General features: G+C 36.6%; 1 protein-coding gene across 2 annotated transcripts in view; it reads right to left on the reverse strand.

Annotated features, from left to right (window-relative positions):
* OSBPL11 (oxysterol binding protein like 11) overlaps nucleotides 1-16,984 on the reverse strand; it is a 91,893-nt gene that overhangs the window by 36,451 nt on the left and 38,458 nt on the right. The window contains exons 6-9 of one of the 2 annotated variants that reach the window (XM_059885711.1): nucleotides 12,086-12,169; nucleotides 8,695-8,896; nucleotides 6,203-6,348; nucleotides 337-477 (exon numbers count right to left, since the gene is read on the reverse strand). In XM_059885711.1, the coding sequence (XP_059741694.1) occupies nucleotides 337-477; nucleotides 6,203-6,348; nucleotides 8,695-8,896; nucleotides 12,086-12,169 (573 nt within the window). The remainder of the gene's footprint in view (nucleotides 1-336; nucleotides 478-6,202; nucleotides 6,349-8,694; nucleotides 8,897-12,085; nucleotides 12,170-16,984) is intronic. The other variant, NM_001193008.1, reaches the window with a different exon arrangement.

Here is a 16,984-nt window from a genome sequence, read left to right on the forward strand (position 1 = left end):
ATAATACCCAAAATGTACTATCAAACATGAAATAAGAATAAAGCAGCAGGATCAATGACTTTAATAGTTTTATGGGATTAAATCCTTTTCTTTAGATTTTCCAATTCTGTATTCCAATGGACTCTTTTATTTTGCACAAAAACAAGACTATAGGTCTTTAGTTGCCATGTGACTTAATCTGCACAAAAAACCATCACATTTTTAATGAAAATAAGAAATGTTGATCAGGAAAAAAAGAAACCAACTCATAAAGATTAAAAAGCCCTGACAGCATTAACAATTATAGGTATAGTCCTGACCAAATGATCTTCATAGACTGTTTATCCCATTACTTACTCTTGTTAAGTCCATGCCCAGCTTGAGCTGTGATAAGAGATGTAGAATAACACTGCGTTGCTCTTCCACAGCTCCCAGGTCATCCTCCTTGTTGTCACAAGTATCCTCCACCTCATCATCTGCATTTATTTCTTCAGGTTCCTTGATGCAAAATAAAGCAAAAGTCTATTGTTACAAGTGCATATCAATATGCACTAAGAATAAAAGTATAAACATCAGATGATGACATATTGGGCCTAAACGAAACTGAGAGCAGACAAAAATCTTTCAGAAAATACAACTTACATCATTTGGCCATGGAATAGATTTGCTTCAAAGAACGCATTATCACTGACATTGGACATACTGTTGTTTTGTCATATGCATCACACATAAAATACATATGCTTTGTGAAAATAGGATTTTTCAGGAAGAATGAAAAATGTCTCATCTGAAACTTAGGCTTTGAAGGCTTTCTCCACCTGCCTAGGGGCCCTACTACTATCTATAATTCAAGATGTTTTGAGAATTAAATATTTGCCCCATTTTTAAGCTAATACTGTCAAAGTAAAATTTTAAAGTGACTGTACATATCAAGTCTAACTTCTGTAATCTGTATTTAGATATTTACTCATCCTTGGAGTTGTCAGGAAAAAACTGTGGGGATGAAGAGAATTCCAGGTGCAGGTATGGAAACCCTGTAGTTGGTTATGCAGTCTTAAGACTACAAAACATTCTCTGTACAGTTTTTCAATCAATCAATAAAACAACCCCTTGAAAAGCCAAAATTGTTTACCCTCCTCCTCCAAATAACTGCTTAAAAGAAATCTAATTTCATTTCATTTTTTAAATTAGGTTTATTTATTAGTTTTGGCTGTGCTGAGTCTTTGTTGCTGCACATGGGCTTTCTTTCGTTGTGGCAAGAGGAGGTTACCCTCTATTTGTGGTGCACGAGTTTCTCATTTCAGTGACTTCTCCTATTGCAGAGCACAGGCTCAAGAGCACGTGGGCTTCAGCAGTTGTAGTTCGCTGGCTCAGCAGGTGCAGCTCACTGGCTCAGTAGTTGTGGCGCAAAGGCTTATCTGCCCTGTGGCATGTGGAATCTTCCTTGACCAGGGATCAAACTTGTGTTCCCTGTATTGGCAGATGGATTCTTTACCACTGGACCGACCACCAGAGAAGTCAGAGAAATCTAATTTCCTATTTTTATTTAAACAACAAGTAACAGTTTCAAATCCCAAAATTCTAAATAATTTTATTGGATGTCACTTTCCATGTTTATGTGGGGATGGAATACGATCTTTCTCAGGGGTACCTCTTTTCATTACCTTTGTGCAAGAGAGCTTTCATGAGTATATTATCTTTGGTAATGTGTTAAATTTTAAGTTATGAGGGTTTTAAAAAAGAAATGATTCTGTTAATGTCTCTGCTTTTAATTTTCTATTCCCATAAACAAATCCTATCAAATAAGAAGCCCATCTGTTCTCTGTAGCTAGACAAAGAAAACCAATCCTAATCAGGCATAAAATAAAGAACTTAATATTCTTAAAATATTAAAAACAAAATACAAAACTTGGTGATAGAGATGAAAAATAATGAATTTCTGGTCATTCTTTTGCCTTTGTTCTCTTTTTTCTTCTTCCTTTCTATCATCCCTTCTATCAGTAAAATCCTTATTATATCAAATTTTGACAAATCAATTAATAGTCCAGTTCAGAAAGCAAAGAAGAACTAAAGAGCCTCTTGAAAGTGAAAGAGGAGAGTGAAAAAGTTGGCTTAAAACTCAACATTCAGAAAACGAAGATCATGGCATCCAGTCCCATCACTTTATGGCAAATAGATGGGGAAACAATGGAAACAGTGCCAGACTTTATTTTTTGGGCCTCCAAAATCACTGCAGATGGTGACTGCAGCCATGAAATTAGAAGATGCTTGCTCCTTGGAAGAAAAGCTATGACCAACCTAGAGAGCATATTAAAAAGCAGAGACATTACTCTGCCAGCAAAGCTCCGTCTAGTCAAAGTTATAGTTTTTCCAGTGTCACACATGTGGATGTGAGAGTTGGACTATAAAGAAAGCTGAGCACCGAAGAATTGGTGCTTTTGAACTGTGATGTTGGAGAAGACTCTTAAGGGTCCTTTGGACTGCAAGGAGATCAAACCAATCAATCCTAAAGGAAATCAGTCTTGAATGCTCATTGGAAGAACTGATGCTAAAGCGGAAACTCCAATACTTTGGCCACCTGATGTGAAGAACTGACTCACTGAAAAAGACCCTGATGCTGGGAAAGACTGAAGGCAGGAGGAGAAGGGGACGACACAGAATGAGATGGCTGGATGGCATCACCAGCTCGATGGACATGAGTTTGAGTGAGCTTCAGGAGTTGGAGATGGAGAGGGAAGCCTGGTGTGCCACAGTCCATGGGGTCACAAAGAGTCAGACACGACTCAGCAACTGAACTGAACTGAGTCCAATTCATTTCTTCAGAGACCAAATACAACAATTGCTTGTATATACCACAATTATTTGTTTTTACGACCTTAAGGAGAGATTCCCAAAGGCGAATTTCTCAATTTCCCTTTTCCATGGCTAGTAAGTCTGTTAGGAAGTACTTCCTGTAATCTATCCTAAGTCAGTTGCATAATACAGTTTAAGTATATTTGTGAACGTATACTTATTATAAATCAGAGAAAAAAACTGATCATTCCTCTTTCTATATACAATACTAAATATAACAATTTTTCATTTGAGAAATGTCAAGGGGGGAGAAATACAGATCTTGATTAAATAATGTCCTTCAGCTTCTGAAAGGTACTATTACATTTGAGGTCAGAACCTAGGACACAGATTAATAATGCAAATATATCCTTAACATTATTATACACAGTTATACCCAAAGTTTATTGTGTAGTTTAATGAAAATAGTATTAAACTAAAGAGATAAAACAAATTTGACAGAAAAGCTAAAGAACATATTTTTGTTATCTTTATAAAAATAGTCAAACACTTAATAGAAAAAAGAGGAATTACATTCGCGAATAAATACTGATTCTAAAGTATGATATGAATGGAAGATTCTGTAAGCTCTCTTTTCTTTTTGAAATGCCTCTTCTTAGAGATCATGCCTTTCTCAAACAAAAGCTTAAGGTTAAAAAAAAAAAAAGGCATTACCAAAATTCAAACAAACTGCTCAAATGTATAAAATCCCTACAAACTCAGAATGACTAGTAAATACAGTGGCAAAAGCAGTTGAGTTTCTAGGTATTCATAATATCCGGAGATTGCATGGCAAAAGGAAATTCCACAAAACTCATACCAATGCCATTTTTTGTTTTCCTGATTTCTGACTTGGGCACTAAGGAACTGTGGGCTTCATTCTAGCCTCTAGCATTTATCTTCTCTATCACCTGACAGCAACATTTCCACCACTATAATACATGTTTCCAGCTTGCACTGACACTTATATTCCAAAAAAGGCATAGGTGAAATTTTCAAACAATTCAGGTCTATTCTTGTATGCTTGAAAGTGAAAGTCGCTCAGTTGTGTCTGACTCTTTGTGACCCCATGGACTATACTGTCCATGGAATTCTTAAGGCCAGAATACTGGAATGGGTAGCCTTTCCTTTCTCCAGGGGATCTTCCCAACCCAGGGATCAAACCCAGGTCTCCCGCATTGCAGATTCTTTACCAGCTGAGCCACCAGGAAAGCTTGAGTGGAGTCTAAAATCTTTTGTTAACTGAAAAAAAAGAATCTATGCACTTAGAGTTTTTTCTGTTTGCACTGGGTCATACACTAGGCTACTCATTTCAAAAGGTTTAGAAATTCAACAATCCTCTCCCCCACATCCCTGTGCCCTATCTCTACCATATTTCTATCCTGATCTCCAACATGTTTTGTATTCTCATTTAGAAGAATAAAAATGTTGTGGAGTATATGACCTATTGTTTGTAATTTTTCACAAAAAATTATAGTCCTGATCTCTGCAAAGCTTTGGTTTCATCATTTCCAAACTGTTTTTCATGTACATTAACAATCATACATCCTCTTCCCACATAAAATTCAACATGTTTATAAACTATACTAAACCTTTTCTCTTAAAAAGCTTTCTTTCTAATTTTGCTAGGTTTTGTGAATGGGACCCTAATTTTAATCTCAATTTAGGCTCAAAAACTTGGAAGTCATTTGTGATCCAACCCTATATCCAGTCAATCACAAGTTCAACTGATTTTTTATTTGAAATGCATATTACCTGTTCATGTCTTCATTCCTACTTCCACAGACTTCTATCCACACTTCAATTCCAAGTCATATGATACACCAATCTTCTTATACATTTTGCATCCCTCCTCATGCTCATGATCTCAGTATCTGTCACAGTAAGACTAAATTTTTCTGCCTGATTTTACACTGTATTCTGTGTAGCAGTGTTCCAGGAATAATTATTCCACAAAGAATGCAACATGAATGGCCATCTGGATTTGTAAAATCCAACAACCCTGGGGTCATTTTCCATAAACTAGGTGCTCTGCTAAATTTACTTTATCTTAATAACAACTTATAATGTATTATTACCCCTACTTTACAAATGAGAAAGTTAAGCATGGTTAATGAGTTGGCCCACATGTTAGTAAATGACAGGACCCAGGTTCACCAGCATCAGGCAAGCCTTCCCCACAGTAAGTAGGAACTCTAAATGATTTTAAGTCTCTCCAGTGAAAGAACGGTCTTCTATTTTTGTGTCTCCTCTAATTCTTAACATTGGACTTGTCATATACTAATATAACTTAATGAATACTTACTAACTGCTTGACTTCACAAATGAATTAGTTAAGAAACTAAGAAAAAGAGGATTTTTTTTTTTTCTTCTTCCTCAGTCACCCTGCTGCCACTGCCTGCCTCCTTGAGTCAAAACCTTTGCCAGCTTTGGAAGTCCCTGTGTTGTATGTTTCTTTCAAGAAGTAATTTACTAATATATAAATAACCATAAACCACGCCTGACTCTTGACTCAGTAATTTTAGCTGGGAATAACTTAAGAAATAATCTAAATAAAGGGGAGAAAAAAAAATAAAACAGTAGACAAAATGATAGAGCATTATTTATAAGAACAAAAAAAAATAACAACCTAGACATTCAATAGCCTACTTCAACCTTTAAAATTTTTAATTATATAGGCCAGAATAACATATAAAAACACTTATGAGAAGTATCAAGTAAAAAGAGCTTAAAACAAAACTATCTATGTAATTATGATAACCATAAAAATAAAAGATGTAAACTCAAGAGGCAAAAAAACAGTATGATATGTCACAGAGGTAGAACTAAGAATAGAAGAGAGCCTGTTTAGCTTCTGGGAAATGTGCAACGAACATTACTTTACTAAAATATTAAACTCTAAGACTGCATGCTATTTTAAGTAGACTAACACTTTCTTTTTTTTTTAGACTAACACTTTTAAAAATTGGTTTGGTACAGTGCTTACTATCAAAAAAAACCTTAATAGTAAACTTTTAAACTTAATAGCAAACTTTTAAACTTAATAGCAAACACCTACTAAATAATGTTAAATTAAGAAATCTATGAGATAAATATCACGCAAATAATCTTCCATTAGAAAAGCTGTTTTCCAGAAAAAGAAAAACATGCAAATTTTAAATACATTTATATAAAGCAAAAGTAAACTAAAACTAAGAAGGACACATAATTTAACCTGGAAAACACAGTATGTACAAGTTTTACACAATAGAGCCCTTCCAAAGCCAATGCAGTTCAAAGTAGAACAACTCTTAGAGTGAGCTCTCTAGAGTATGCACATCCTGACAATGAAAAGGTGCTTTTCAGTAATTCCTAATTTTTACTCCAAAACTGTATTTTCGTATTACCTTACCCTTGCTAATAGTCCAGATTCTGCAACACACTGCTCTTCTGGGACTGCCACTGGCTTACTTTGCTCAGTTGCAAAGGGCTGGTCAGCTCCATTTTTATAGTGGTTTGATAATGGTATCTTTGGTTCTAACCATTCGATTGTCGTTCCTGATGAAGTAAGAGAAAACTTTCGCTGAAACTTGCTCATAATCTGGAAAGTTCAGCAAATGTGGATTTTATTAAACGATTTTGTTTTGCATCTACAAGGCTAAAAGCAATTCAAAACCTGTTAAGAGACTCTGCAAGACAGTGACTTGTATCTCATTAGCATGAGCATGACGATTGGTTATTTTACAACAGAGCAACCTGCAACTTGTAATCAGATACCATTTAAGTGAATCAACCCTGAATAGGAGTGAACTCACTTCCTGGGAAAATCTGAATCATTAAGTGTATTCTCACCCCAATAGTTGACCTTTCTGCATGAATCTTGACCCTCTAGTGATAAGAAGTATGCAGTTAGACTTGAGGAAATCACAATTACAGGAATAGCCTAGGATTGTGAAACAGTAAAATCTACTTCAATTTGGGGTTGAACCTTATTCTCAGTACCAATTTTCTAACCAATCAAGATAACCCCACAATCTAATTTAAGAATTGCAGATCCATGTCCATTATGGTTTTCTTTCCAATCATATAAAAAGGCTCCATATACTTTTAAACTGAAAGGTTCTTCTACTGAATAAATAATAGCTGACCTAATGAAAGACAGTGGTCACATTTAGAGACTTGTCATCTTCTCAGTTAATGACTCAAATGTCTCTTATTACCCTCAACTAGTTTAACAAAGTGGATTCTATGCCTAATCAATAATGGAAAATGTTCCATTTGATTTCAGAGGCTGATCTAGGTTTCACAGAAGCTTGGTTATACAGTGTTACATTAAGGGATACTCAGACTACTACACCAGAAATTTAAAAGGAGTATGGAATTTACTTAGTCTATAACAAAATCCTAGACTTCAGTAGAGGAATAAATTACAAAGTACCTACCAGGCTTCCAGAGCATCTTGCCTTGGCACTTAGTTCAGATTCACTGAGGGGGATTCACAATTGGGGGAATGCCCTGGATAAGTTCATGGGGCCTGTTTCAAAACTCCAAAGAAATGAAAGCTCTTTGTTTCTACTTTGATATGTTTATTTTTAATATCAGCATCTAGATTCCCCTACTTCTTGAAATAAGATGCACATAAACACTGAATTTAAGAGAGTTGTTTTAAGAGATTATTCACAGATATTTCACAGATGATTCACATAACAAAATTCTTTAGCAAACAAATCATCTGGTCTCAGGGTCCTTCTAAATCAGTTCTTTCTAAAATATCTTTCTTTCACAAGCAAGAGGAGTTCATTGAATCAGAAAACAATGAGTGTTGGGAATACTAAGTTACTACTATTAATTCATTGTGATGGTGGTGGGGAAATTGGGGCAATGTTGTTAAAGGGTACAGACTTGCAACTAGAAGACGAATAAGTCCTGTATATCTAATACACAGCAGTGAATGGAGTCAACAGTACTACAGTAAATATTTCAAAGTTGCTAAGAGACTAGATTCTAATTGTTCTCATTACAAAATAGGGAATTCCTTAGTTCCAAAGGTTAGGACTTGGCACTTTCACTGCCAAGGCCGAGGAAACTAAGACTCCACAAGCTCTGTGTGTCTGTATGTGTGTGTGTGTGTGTATGTGTTGGGGGTAGGGGGAGGGCAGGCCAAGAAGGGGCAGAGAAAAAAAGAAATGACAATTATGTGATATGATTGGGACATTAGCTAACACTCTGGTGGCATATAAATATATAAATGTGTTAAATCAACACTTTAAACTCGCATGTCAATTATATATAATATCATTTTATATGCACTATATGTCAGTTATATCAATTTTTAAATGAGTTTATTAATCTCATTTAATAGAAAAAGTCATTTTTTGTTATGCAGTAACAAATAATGCAATAACGCTGTTTTCCCCAGTAAATTAATTTCAACAAATAGGTGCTCTCAAATACTAGATGTATATCTTTATTTTTCAAACTGAAAGGTGACTGATAGACTTTTATATATATGTATCTCAACAGGGAAATAGTGAATAGTGGACTAAAGCAACCAAGGAATGATTCTAATGTTTCTACTTTGATTGATTGGATAGAGTAATGCCATCAACTTCAATAGAAATACAGAAGATGTAAATTTTTAATTCAGTTTTTGACAAGTTTAATTTGAGGTCTCTAAATGAATATTTAATTATATGAGACCTAAAATGGTTTTAGATTTGAAAAAGGACACAGTAAAAGAGATTTTGCATAACATTAGTATGATAATAAAAACCAAGAAGCTAGCTGGTTTTCTGTTTGTCTTGCTTTGATTAAGATTTTCTGGAGCAGAATTACAAAGAATGCAGTTACTATTTCCATGTTTTGACCTGCAATGTTCAGTCCTACCTTTAAGCAATAACTTACCTGAAGGCAATGAGCCCTTCTGATGTGATGCATGCTGTAACTGGAGAATATGAAAGCAGTCATTTAAGCAGTTCATAGTTGCCATGGAAGTAGCCTTGAGCATTAACAGATCCTGGTCCAGGGAACTAAGATGGCCAGAAGCAGGAAGGCATTCAATTCCTCTAATTAAGTCTCTTTGTTGTCCTTCAGCATGAGACATCATCTATGGAAAATAACAGTTCCATGTGTCTCACTCATGATCTCTGTATAGCATACAGTTGCCACTTTAATTACCATATTTTGTATAACATGTAACATACAATTGTCATTTTTAGGATATATTCAGCCTAGAAATCTATTTTAAATTTGTTTGGCTATTCTCAATAAGCATTTAATAGTGCTACTCAAAAAATGATAACACATAAGTAAATCTCCAACATATGCTGACTAAAAAGAAGCCATACCCAGAGAAACACATACTACTCGATTCAGTTCAGAAATTTCAGACACAGGCAAAATAAATCTATGGTTTATAGGTGAGGAAACCTCTACACATTAGAAGTCAGGATAGTGAAGACAGTATAATGATGAAGAGGCATGAGAGGGTCCTCTAGGGTACTGGTAATATTTAATTTTTTGATCCAGGAGGTAGTTACGTTAAAATTACAAGATGCACATTGTGTATCAGGTTCTTTTATACAAGGATACATGCTGAGAAGGTTAATTAAGAACTGGGATGGAGACCAAGGGAAGGGGGCCAAACAGATCCATTAGGTTTACCACTGGTCTAATGAAAAGAACTTCCATGATTAATTAAACAGAACAGAAAGCCAGATAAGAAATTATAGACAAAATTCTACAATTAGTTGATACATAAGCCCCACATATCCAGGGACAATCCCCATTCATGCTTAGAGTCCTGCTGTAATTATGTCTAAACCTGTTACAGCTTGAAGGCCAAATTATATACTTACCCTATTTCTTCATTTTACAAGAACTTCTTGGCATGAAATTAGAAATGGGATTATATATTATGGGATTATATATAAATGGGATTTATATTATGCCTCTTTTGCATCTCCCACGGGTCTAGGTTTCCTAACTATAATTGCTCTTCTCCTCTGTTTCTAACAATGCTATAAGCAAATACTAAGTTTTATACTTGTCAGATTTTTTAAACAAGTCACAAGTGCTAGTAATGTTGAGGGAAAAAATTACTACTCAAGTATATCTGAACCAAGATGAATTTATTACTTTCCAGACAAGGGAAAACTGTCCTTCCAGAACAAATCAAATAGCTAATCTTACGTAAACTTCTTGGGGACATACAACATTCAAGGATGGGTTGACTTTACAACAAAAGTAATAGCGTGGAGGAAGTATGGTCTTTAGGGACTGTCTAACATTCAGAAGGAAGCACAGTGAAACAGAGTTGCTAATGACTGAAGTGAGTTGGTTAAACAGGCTCCACATTACTTCCTAAGAGATTCAATCTAGAGCCAAACAAGAGACTATTTTTCACTTTCTTCTTTGAACTCAAGAGAATACAACTTCTTATTCTTACAACAAGAAAAACATTTGAAAAACTGGACATTCAAATTAAAAAAAACACCTATTCACTTGAATACACTCTTCAGAGAACACAAAGGAAAAAAAGATTATGCATACTTTCCTATATTATGTTATAAGCCAATAAAAGTTTAATAAAGGAAAAAATCATAAGCAGGATATCGACAATATGAATAATCAGCTCTCACAATATAACATTAAAGAAGAAAAGTGTTTCTTTATACAAATGGCCCAAAAAAGCCACTTGCTAGTTTTGATATTGTAAGTGAAGAGACCTAAGGACTTCCCTAGTGGTCCAGTGGTTAAGAATCAGCCGGCCAATGCAGGAGACATGGGTTCAATCGCTGGTCTGGAAAAGATTCCACATACTGCAGAGCAACTAAGCCTCGAACAACTACTGAGTCTGAGCTCTAGGGCCCTCAAGCCACTAAGCCTGCATGCTGTAACTACTGAAGCCCATGCTTTACAACAAGAAAAGCTTCCACAATGAGAAGCTCCCACACCACAACTAGAGAGGAATCCCCATCTTCACAATTAGAGAAAGCCTGCAGGCAGCAATGAAGACCCTGCACAACCAAAAAATAAAATAAACAAATTATAAAAAAAAAATTAAAATAAAAAAGTGAAGAGGCTTAAGAAAGTGATGCTCTTAACTGGAAAAAATAAAATTTAAATTATAATTAGAGTGCAAATGTTAAAATCTGAAAATTCCCTGGTGGTCCATTGATTAGGACTCTGTGCTTCCACTGCAAGGGGTACCAGTTGGATCCCAGAAGCTGCATGGCATGCCCCCTTCCTCCTGCCAAAGAATAAAATTTGGTTATGGTTCTTTCCAAAGCAAACAAATGGGCTGACCATATATTTACAATGAAATAGAACTGATTCTGTGAAGCTGTTTTAGTGACTGTTCCTGACAATAGTAAAACCAGTTCCTTAAGAATGAAAAACCATCATGAAAGCTGAAAACTTGCTTAATCTGTGTTTTGCAGCTAGGTATGACAAATACGATGATAATGAACATCACTTATGTAGCATATAGTTTGTCTGAAAATCAGATGAGAATCATGATTTTATCGCTTGTATTTTAAATGTGTCTCCCTTACTAGACTGGTGGTGTTAGCTTCTCCCAAGGCAGAGCATAGTAACCTGCAAGAAGCATGCACTGATTAATAGAGTGATTGATGGATTGTAAATTAGTAATTTATTGTAATTAGTAAATACTAAAATAGATCACTTTAACACTTCAGTAATAAATCCACAGAGCCACAATATGACTCGATTTTCAACAGTCAGTTGCTTTTGCCAACTGTTACTTCATTTATTGCTGGACTTACTCATGGACTTTGATTAAAATACTCCTTTCAAACTCACTTTGAATTATATCTTTGCATTATAACCAATTGGAGCTAGATCACTATAGAATAGCAATTCTCAAACAGTGCTCTCCAGATTCTTATGGGGCTCTTTTCAGGGGGTCTATGGAGTCAAGATTATTTTCACAATAATTCTAGGAAATTAATTTGCCTTCTTCACTTGGTGGCATTTGCACAGATGGTGCAAAAGCAATGGTAGGTAAAACTGTTGGTGTCTTAGAATCATGGCAGTTGATACAACAGTGTCACGATTGTATTCTTCACTGCCATGCACTTCACCCCCATGTAAGCATTGGGGGCTGGGGAAAAGACAGCCAATTTTGTTAAGAATATTTCTGAAAAATCAGTAAAAATTATTAGTTTTACTTTATCCACTCTTGAGTACACATATTTAAAACTGTCTATATGAAAAATGAGAAGCACACTTCTATCGCACATAAAAAAAAAAAATGTACAATACTGTTGCATACCAAAGCACTGTGGTTGCCCAAGGAAAAGCACTTGCGAGACTGAGTTACAGGTTGAACAAGCAGTTTATTTTCACAGATCACCACCTGACATGAAAGAACGTGATTATATTGGTTGTTCAGAAACACAGGTGACAACCTGGACTTGGGAAGGGCATCTGAAATGAGGGCAGTTTTGTGGGATCTGATACTATCTCAGCTAAATGGTGTCAGAACTGAACTAAATTGTAGAACACCTAGCTGGAATCTACCAAGAATCAGAGAATTACCTAGTGTGAAGGAAACCCCCACACATTTGGTGACTGGATACAGAAGTATGGGGTGTTATAGTAGCATAGAGGAGAAGCACAAGAGTGTTGTTTTTCCCGACAGAATGATTGCTAATAACTATAGCTCTTCAGGCTTGGGAGTATGTGGTAGACATCCTTTCAAAATTAAACAAAATGATTTGTCACTTCAAGAAAAACAACTGACAGCATTTGTTGCCAATTATAAAATATTCTAGGAATCAGCGAACTAAAATGGACTGGAATGGGGAATTTAACTCAGATGACCATTATATCTACTACTGCGGGCAGGAATCCCTTAGAAAAATGGAGTAGCTATCATGGTCAACAAGAGAGTCCGAAATGCAGTACTTGGATGCAATCTCAAAAACGACAGAATGATCTCTGTTCGTTTCCAAGACAAACTATTCAATATCATGGCAATCCAAGTATATGCCCCGACCAGTAATGCTGAAGAAGCTGAAGTTGAACAGTTCTATGAAGACCTCCAAGACCTTTTATAACGAACAACCAAAAAAGATGTCCTTTTCATTATAGGGGACTGCAATGCAAAAGTAGGAAGTAGAGACATACCTGGAGTAACAGGCAAATTTGGCCTTGGAATATGGAATGAAGCAGGGCAAAGACTAATAAGAGTTTTGCCAGGAAAATGCACTGGTCATAGCAAACACCCTCTTCCAACAACACAAGAGAACACTCTACACATGGACATCACCAGATGGTCAACACTGAAATCAGATTGATTATATTCTTTGCAGCCAAAGATGGAGATCTACACAGTCAGCAAAAACAAGACCGGGAGCTGACTGTGGCTCAGATCATGAACTCCCTATTGCCAAATTCAGACTTATATTGAAGAAAGTAGGGAAAACCACTAGACCATTCAGGTATGACCTAAATCAAATCCCTTATGATTATACAGTGGAAATGAGAAATAAATTTAAGGGACTAGATCTGATAGAGGAGAAGGAAATGGCACCCCACTCCAGTACTCTTGCCTGGAAAATCCCATGGATGGAGGAGCCTGGTGGGCTGCAGTCCATGGGGTCGCTAAGAGTCGGGCACGACTGAGCGACTTCACTTTCACTTTTCACTTTCATGCATTGGAGAAGGAAATGGGAACCCACTCCAGTGTTCTTGCCTGGAGGATCCCAGGGATGGGGGAGCCTGGTGGGCTGCCATCTATGGGGTCGCACAGAGTTGGACACGACTGAAGTGACTTAGCAGCAGATCTGATAGAGTGCCTGATGAACTATGGACGGAGGTTCGTGACAATGTACAGGAGACAGGGATCAAGACCATCCCCATGGAAAAGAAATGCAAAAAAGCAAAATGGCTGTCTGGGGAGGCCTTACAAATAGCTGTAAAAAGAAGAGAAATGAAAAGCAAAGGAGAAAAGGAAAGATATAAACATCTGAATGCAGAGTTTCAAAGAATAGCAAGAAGAGATGAGAAAGCCTTCCTCAGTGATCAATGCAAAGAAATAGAGGAAAACAACAGAATGGGAAAGACTAGAGATCTCTTCAAGAAAATTAGAGATACCAAGGGAACATTTCATGTAAAGATGGGCTCGATAAAAGACAGAAATGGTATGGACCTAACAGAAGCAGAAGATATTAAGAAGAGGTGGCAAGAATACACAGAAGAACTGTACAAAAAAGATCTTCACGATCCAGATAATCACGATGGTGTGATCACTCACCTATAGCCAGACATCCTGGAATGTGAAGTCAAGTGGGCCTTAGAAAGCATCACTAAGAACAAAGCTAGTGGAGGTGATGGAATTCTAGTTGAGCTATTCCAAATCCTGAAAGATGATGCTCTGAAAGTGCTGCACTCAATATGCCAGCAAATTTGGAAAACTCAGCAGTGGCCACAGGACTGGAAAAGGTCAGTTTTCATTCCAATCCCAAAGAAAGGCAATGCCAAAGAATGCTCAAACTACTGCACAATTGCACTCATCTCACGCGCTAGTAAAGTAATGCTCAAAATTCTCCAAGCCAGGCTTCAGCAATACGTGAACCGAGAACTTCCTCATGTTCAAGCTGGTTTTAGAAAAGGCAGAGGAACCAGAGATCAAATTGCCAACATCCGCTGGATCATGGAAAAAGCAAGAGAGTTCCAGAAAAACATCTATTTCTGCTTTATTGACTATGACAAATCCTTTGACTGTGTGGATCACAATCAACTGTGGAAAATTCTGAAAGAGATGGAAATACCAGACCACCTGACCTGCCTCTTGAGAAACCTATATGCAGGTCAGGAAGCAACAGTTAGAACTGGACATGGAACAAACAGACTGGTTCCAAATAGGAAAAGGAGTACATCAAGGCTGTATATTGTCACCCTGCTTATTTAACTTATGCAGAGTACATCATGAGAAATGCTGGGCTGGAAGAAGCACAAGCTGCAATCAAGATTGCCGGGAGAAATATCAATAACCTCAGATATGCAGATGACACCACCCTTATGGCAGAAAGTGAAGAGGAACTAAAAAGCCTCTTGATGAAAGTGAAAGTGGAGAGTGAAAAAGTTGGCTTAAAGCTCAACATTCAGAAAACTAAGATCATGGCATCTGGTCCCATCACTTCATGGGAAATAGATGGGGAAACAGTGGAAACAGTGTCAGACTTTATTTTTCTGGGCTTCAAAATCACTGCAGATGGTGACTGCAGCCATGAAATTAAAAGATGCTTACTCCTTGGAAGAAAAGTTATGACCAACCTAGATAGGATATCGAAAAGCAGAGACATTACTTTGCCAACAAAGGTCCGTCTAGTCAAGGCTATGGTTTTTCCAATGGTCATGTATGGATGTGAGAGTTGGACTGTGAAGAAGGCTGAGCACCGAAGAACTGACGCTTTTGAACTGTGGTGTTGGAGAAGACTCTTGAGAGTCCCTTGGACTGCAAAGAGATCCAACCAGTCCATTTTGAAGGAGATCAGCCCTCGGATCTCTTTGGAAGGAATGATGCTAAAGCTGAAACTCCAGTACTTTGGCCACCTCATGCAAAGAACTGACTCATTGGAAAAGACTCTGATGCTGGGAAGGATTGGGGGCAGGAAGAGAAGGGGACAAGAGAGGATGAGATGGCTGGATGGCATCAGTGACTTGACGGACATGAGTCTGAGTGAACTCCGGGAGTTGGTGATGGACAGGGAGGCCTGGCGTGCTGTGATTCATGGGGTCACAAAGAGTTGGACAAGAATGAGTGACTGAACTGAACTGATAAAATATGAGCTTTAAAATGAAATTACAATTTTGGAAAACCTGTATCAGTCACCATAAGCTTTGCAGTTTCCCAATATTGAAAGCCTTTTCTGATGAAGTTGGTACGGATGTTAATGATTGTGAATTTTTGATATTGTATACCAGTATCTGTAAGGGCTGCCTAACTCCGAACTAACATTTTCCAAATGACTAATGCAGTGTTACAAAATCGTGCATAAGTTAAACATCCACTCAATGTGCAAGGCAAACCAGTGTACTGTCATGAAACAGAACCTGAAAAGTCCACTGATACATATTAGATTCCACACTGCATCTAACACTTAAGAAACTGTCACTGTCCACTTTTACTGGAGTATCAAAGAACAGCCACATTTACCTTAAAAAACTATTTTAAAACATTTCTCTTTTTTCCCCAACCACAAAGGTTTTTTTCATATAGTTCATATAGTTCAACTAAAACTACACATTTGCAGTAAATTGAGTTTGCAATAATTGCATTGAGTGCAATTATTTTGTTTATTTGGGGGGGAAAATAGCTGTTTGACATAAAAATATGTTATCTATGTTAATATGTATGAATTTATTAATTTTTATTTTAAAATAATAAAACATAAAATTGAAAGGTAAATTTTAAAAACAAGCATTTTTTAAATACCTGCTTCAATTTCTAATAAGGTAAATATTGGTAAGTTTAACCTATATAAAGCAAAAATTCTTTGAGGTCCTCAATAATTTTTAAGAGTGAAACAGATACCAAGGCCACAAAAAGCTTGAGAACACCCACCAGGAACCATGGTCAGTATAGTAACAAAAGTTCTCTCAATGTCTTTGAAAAGAAAAAGGAAATACATAGTCTCAAAGAAGCTCCCCAGATATTTTATTAACTACAGAGAAAAAGACAGCAACTTTACAGTGGAGGAAAGCTACTTTAATCAAGCAGAAGCTACCTTAACCACGAGATCAAGGTGAACATTACCAGTAACATACTGATATCACGAACTCCTTGATATAGGTACTGACAATACATATCTTCAAGGATATCTTTCCCAGGAATGTATAATTTCACTCAAATCTCAATTTCTTCACCTACAAATACAACCTAAAATAACCTGATAGAGGGAACATTCTCCCCAGCTTCCTGCCTTAAATCATTTGGGTGTGATTTATAATCCACAATCCACTACATAGGTATCTATGAGCTCTATCAAAATTAACTCAGTAAACAACACCTGGATTATTAAGAACCTAACTGCATTCTTTATTTTTATTTTATTTTTTTAGTTCTACCAGTTTATTGATACCAACCCATCATCCTCCACCCTTATACACACATGCTCAGTCATGTAACTCCATGGACTGCAGCCCGCCAGGCTCCTCTGTCCAT

Source organism: Bos taurus, chromosome 1 (assembly GCF_002263795.3).
Source record: "Bos taurus isolate L1 Dominette 01449 registration number 42190680 breed Hereford chromosome 1, ARS-UCD2.0, whole genome shotgun sequence".
NCBI lineage: Eukaryota > Metazoa > Chordata > Mammalia > Artiodactyla > Bovidae > Bos > Bos taurus.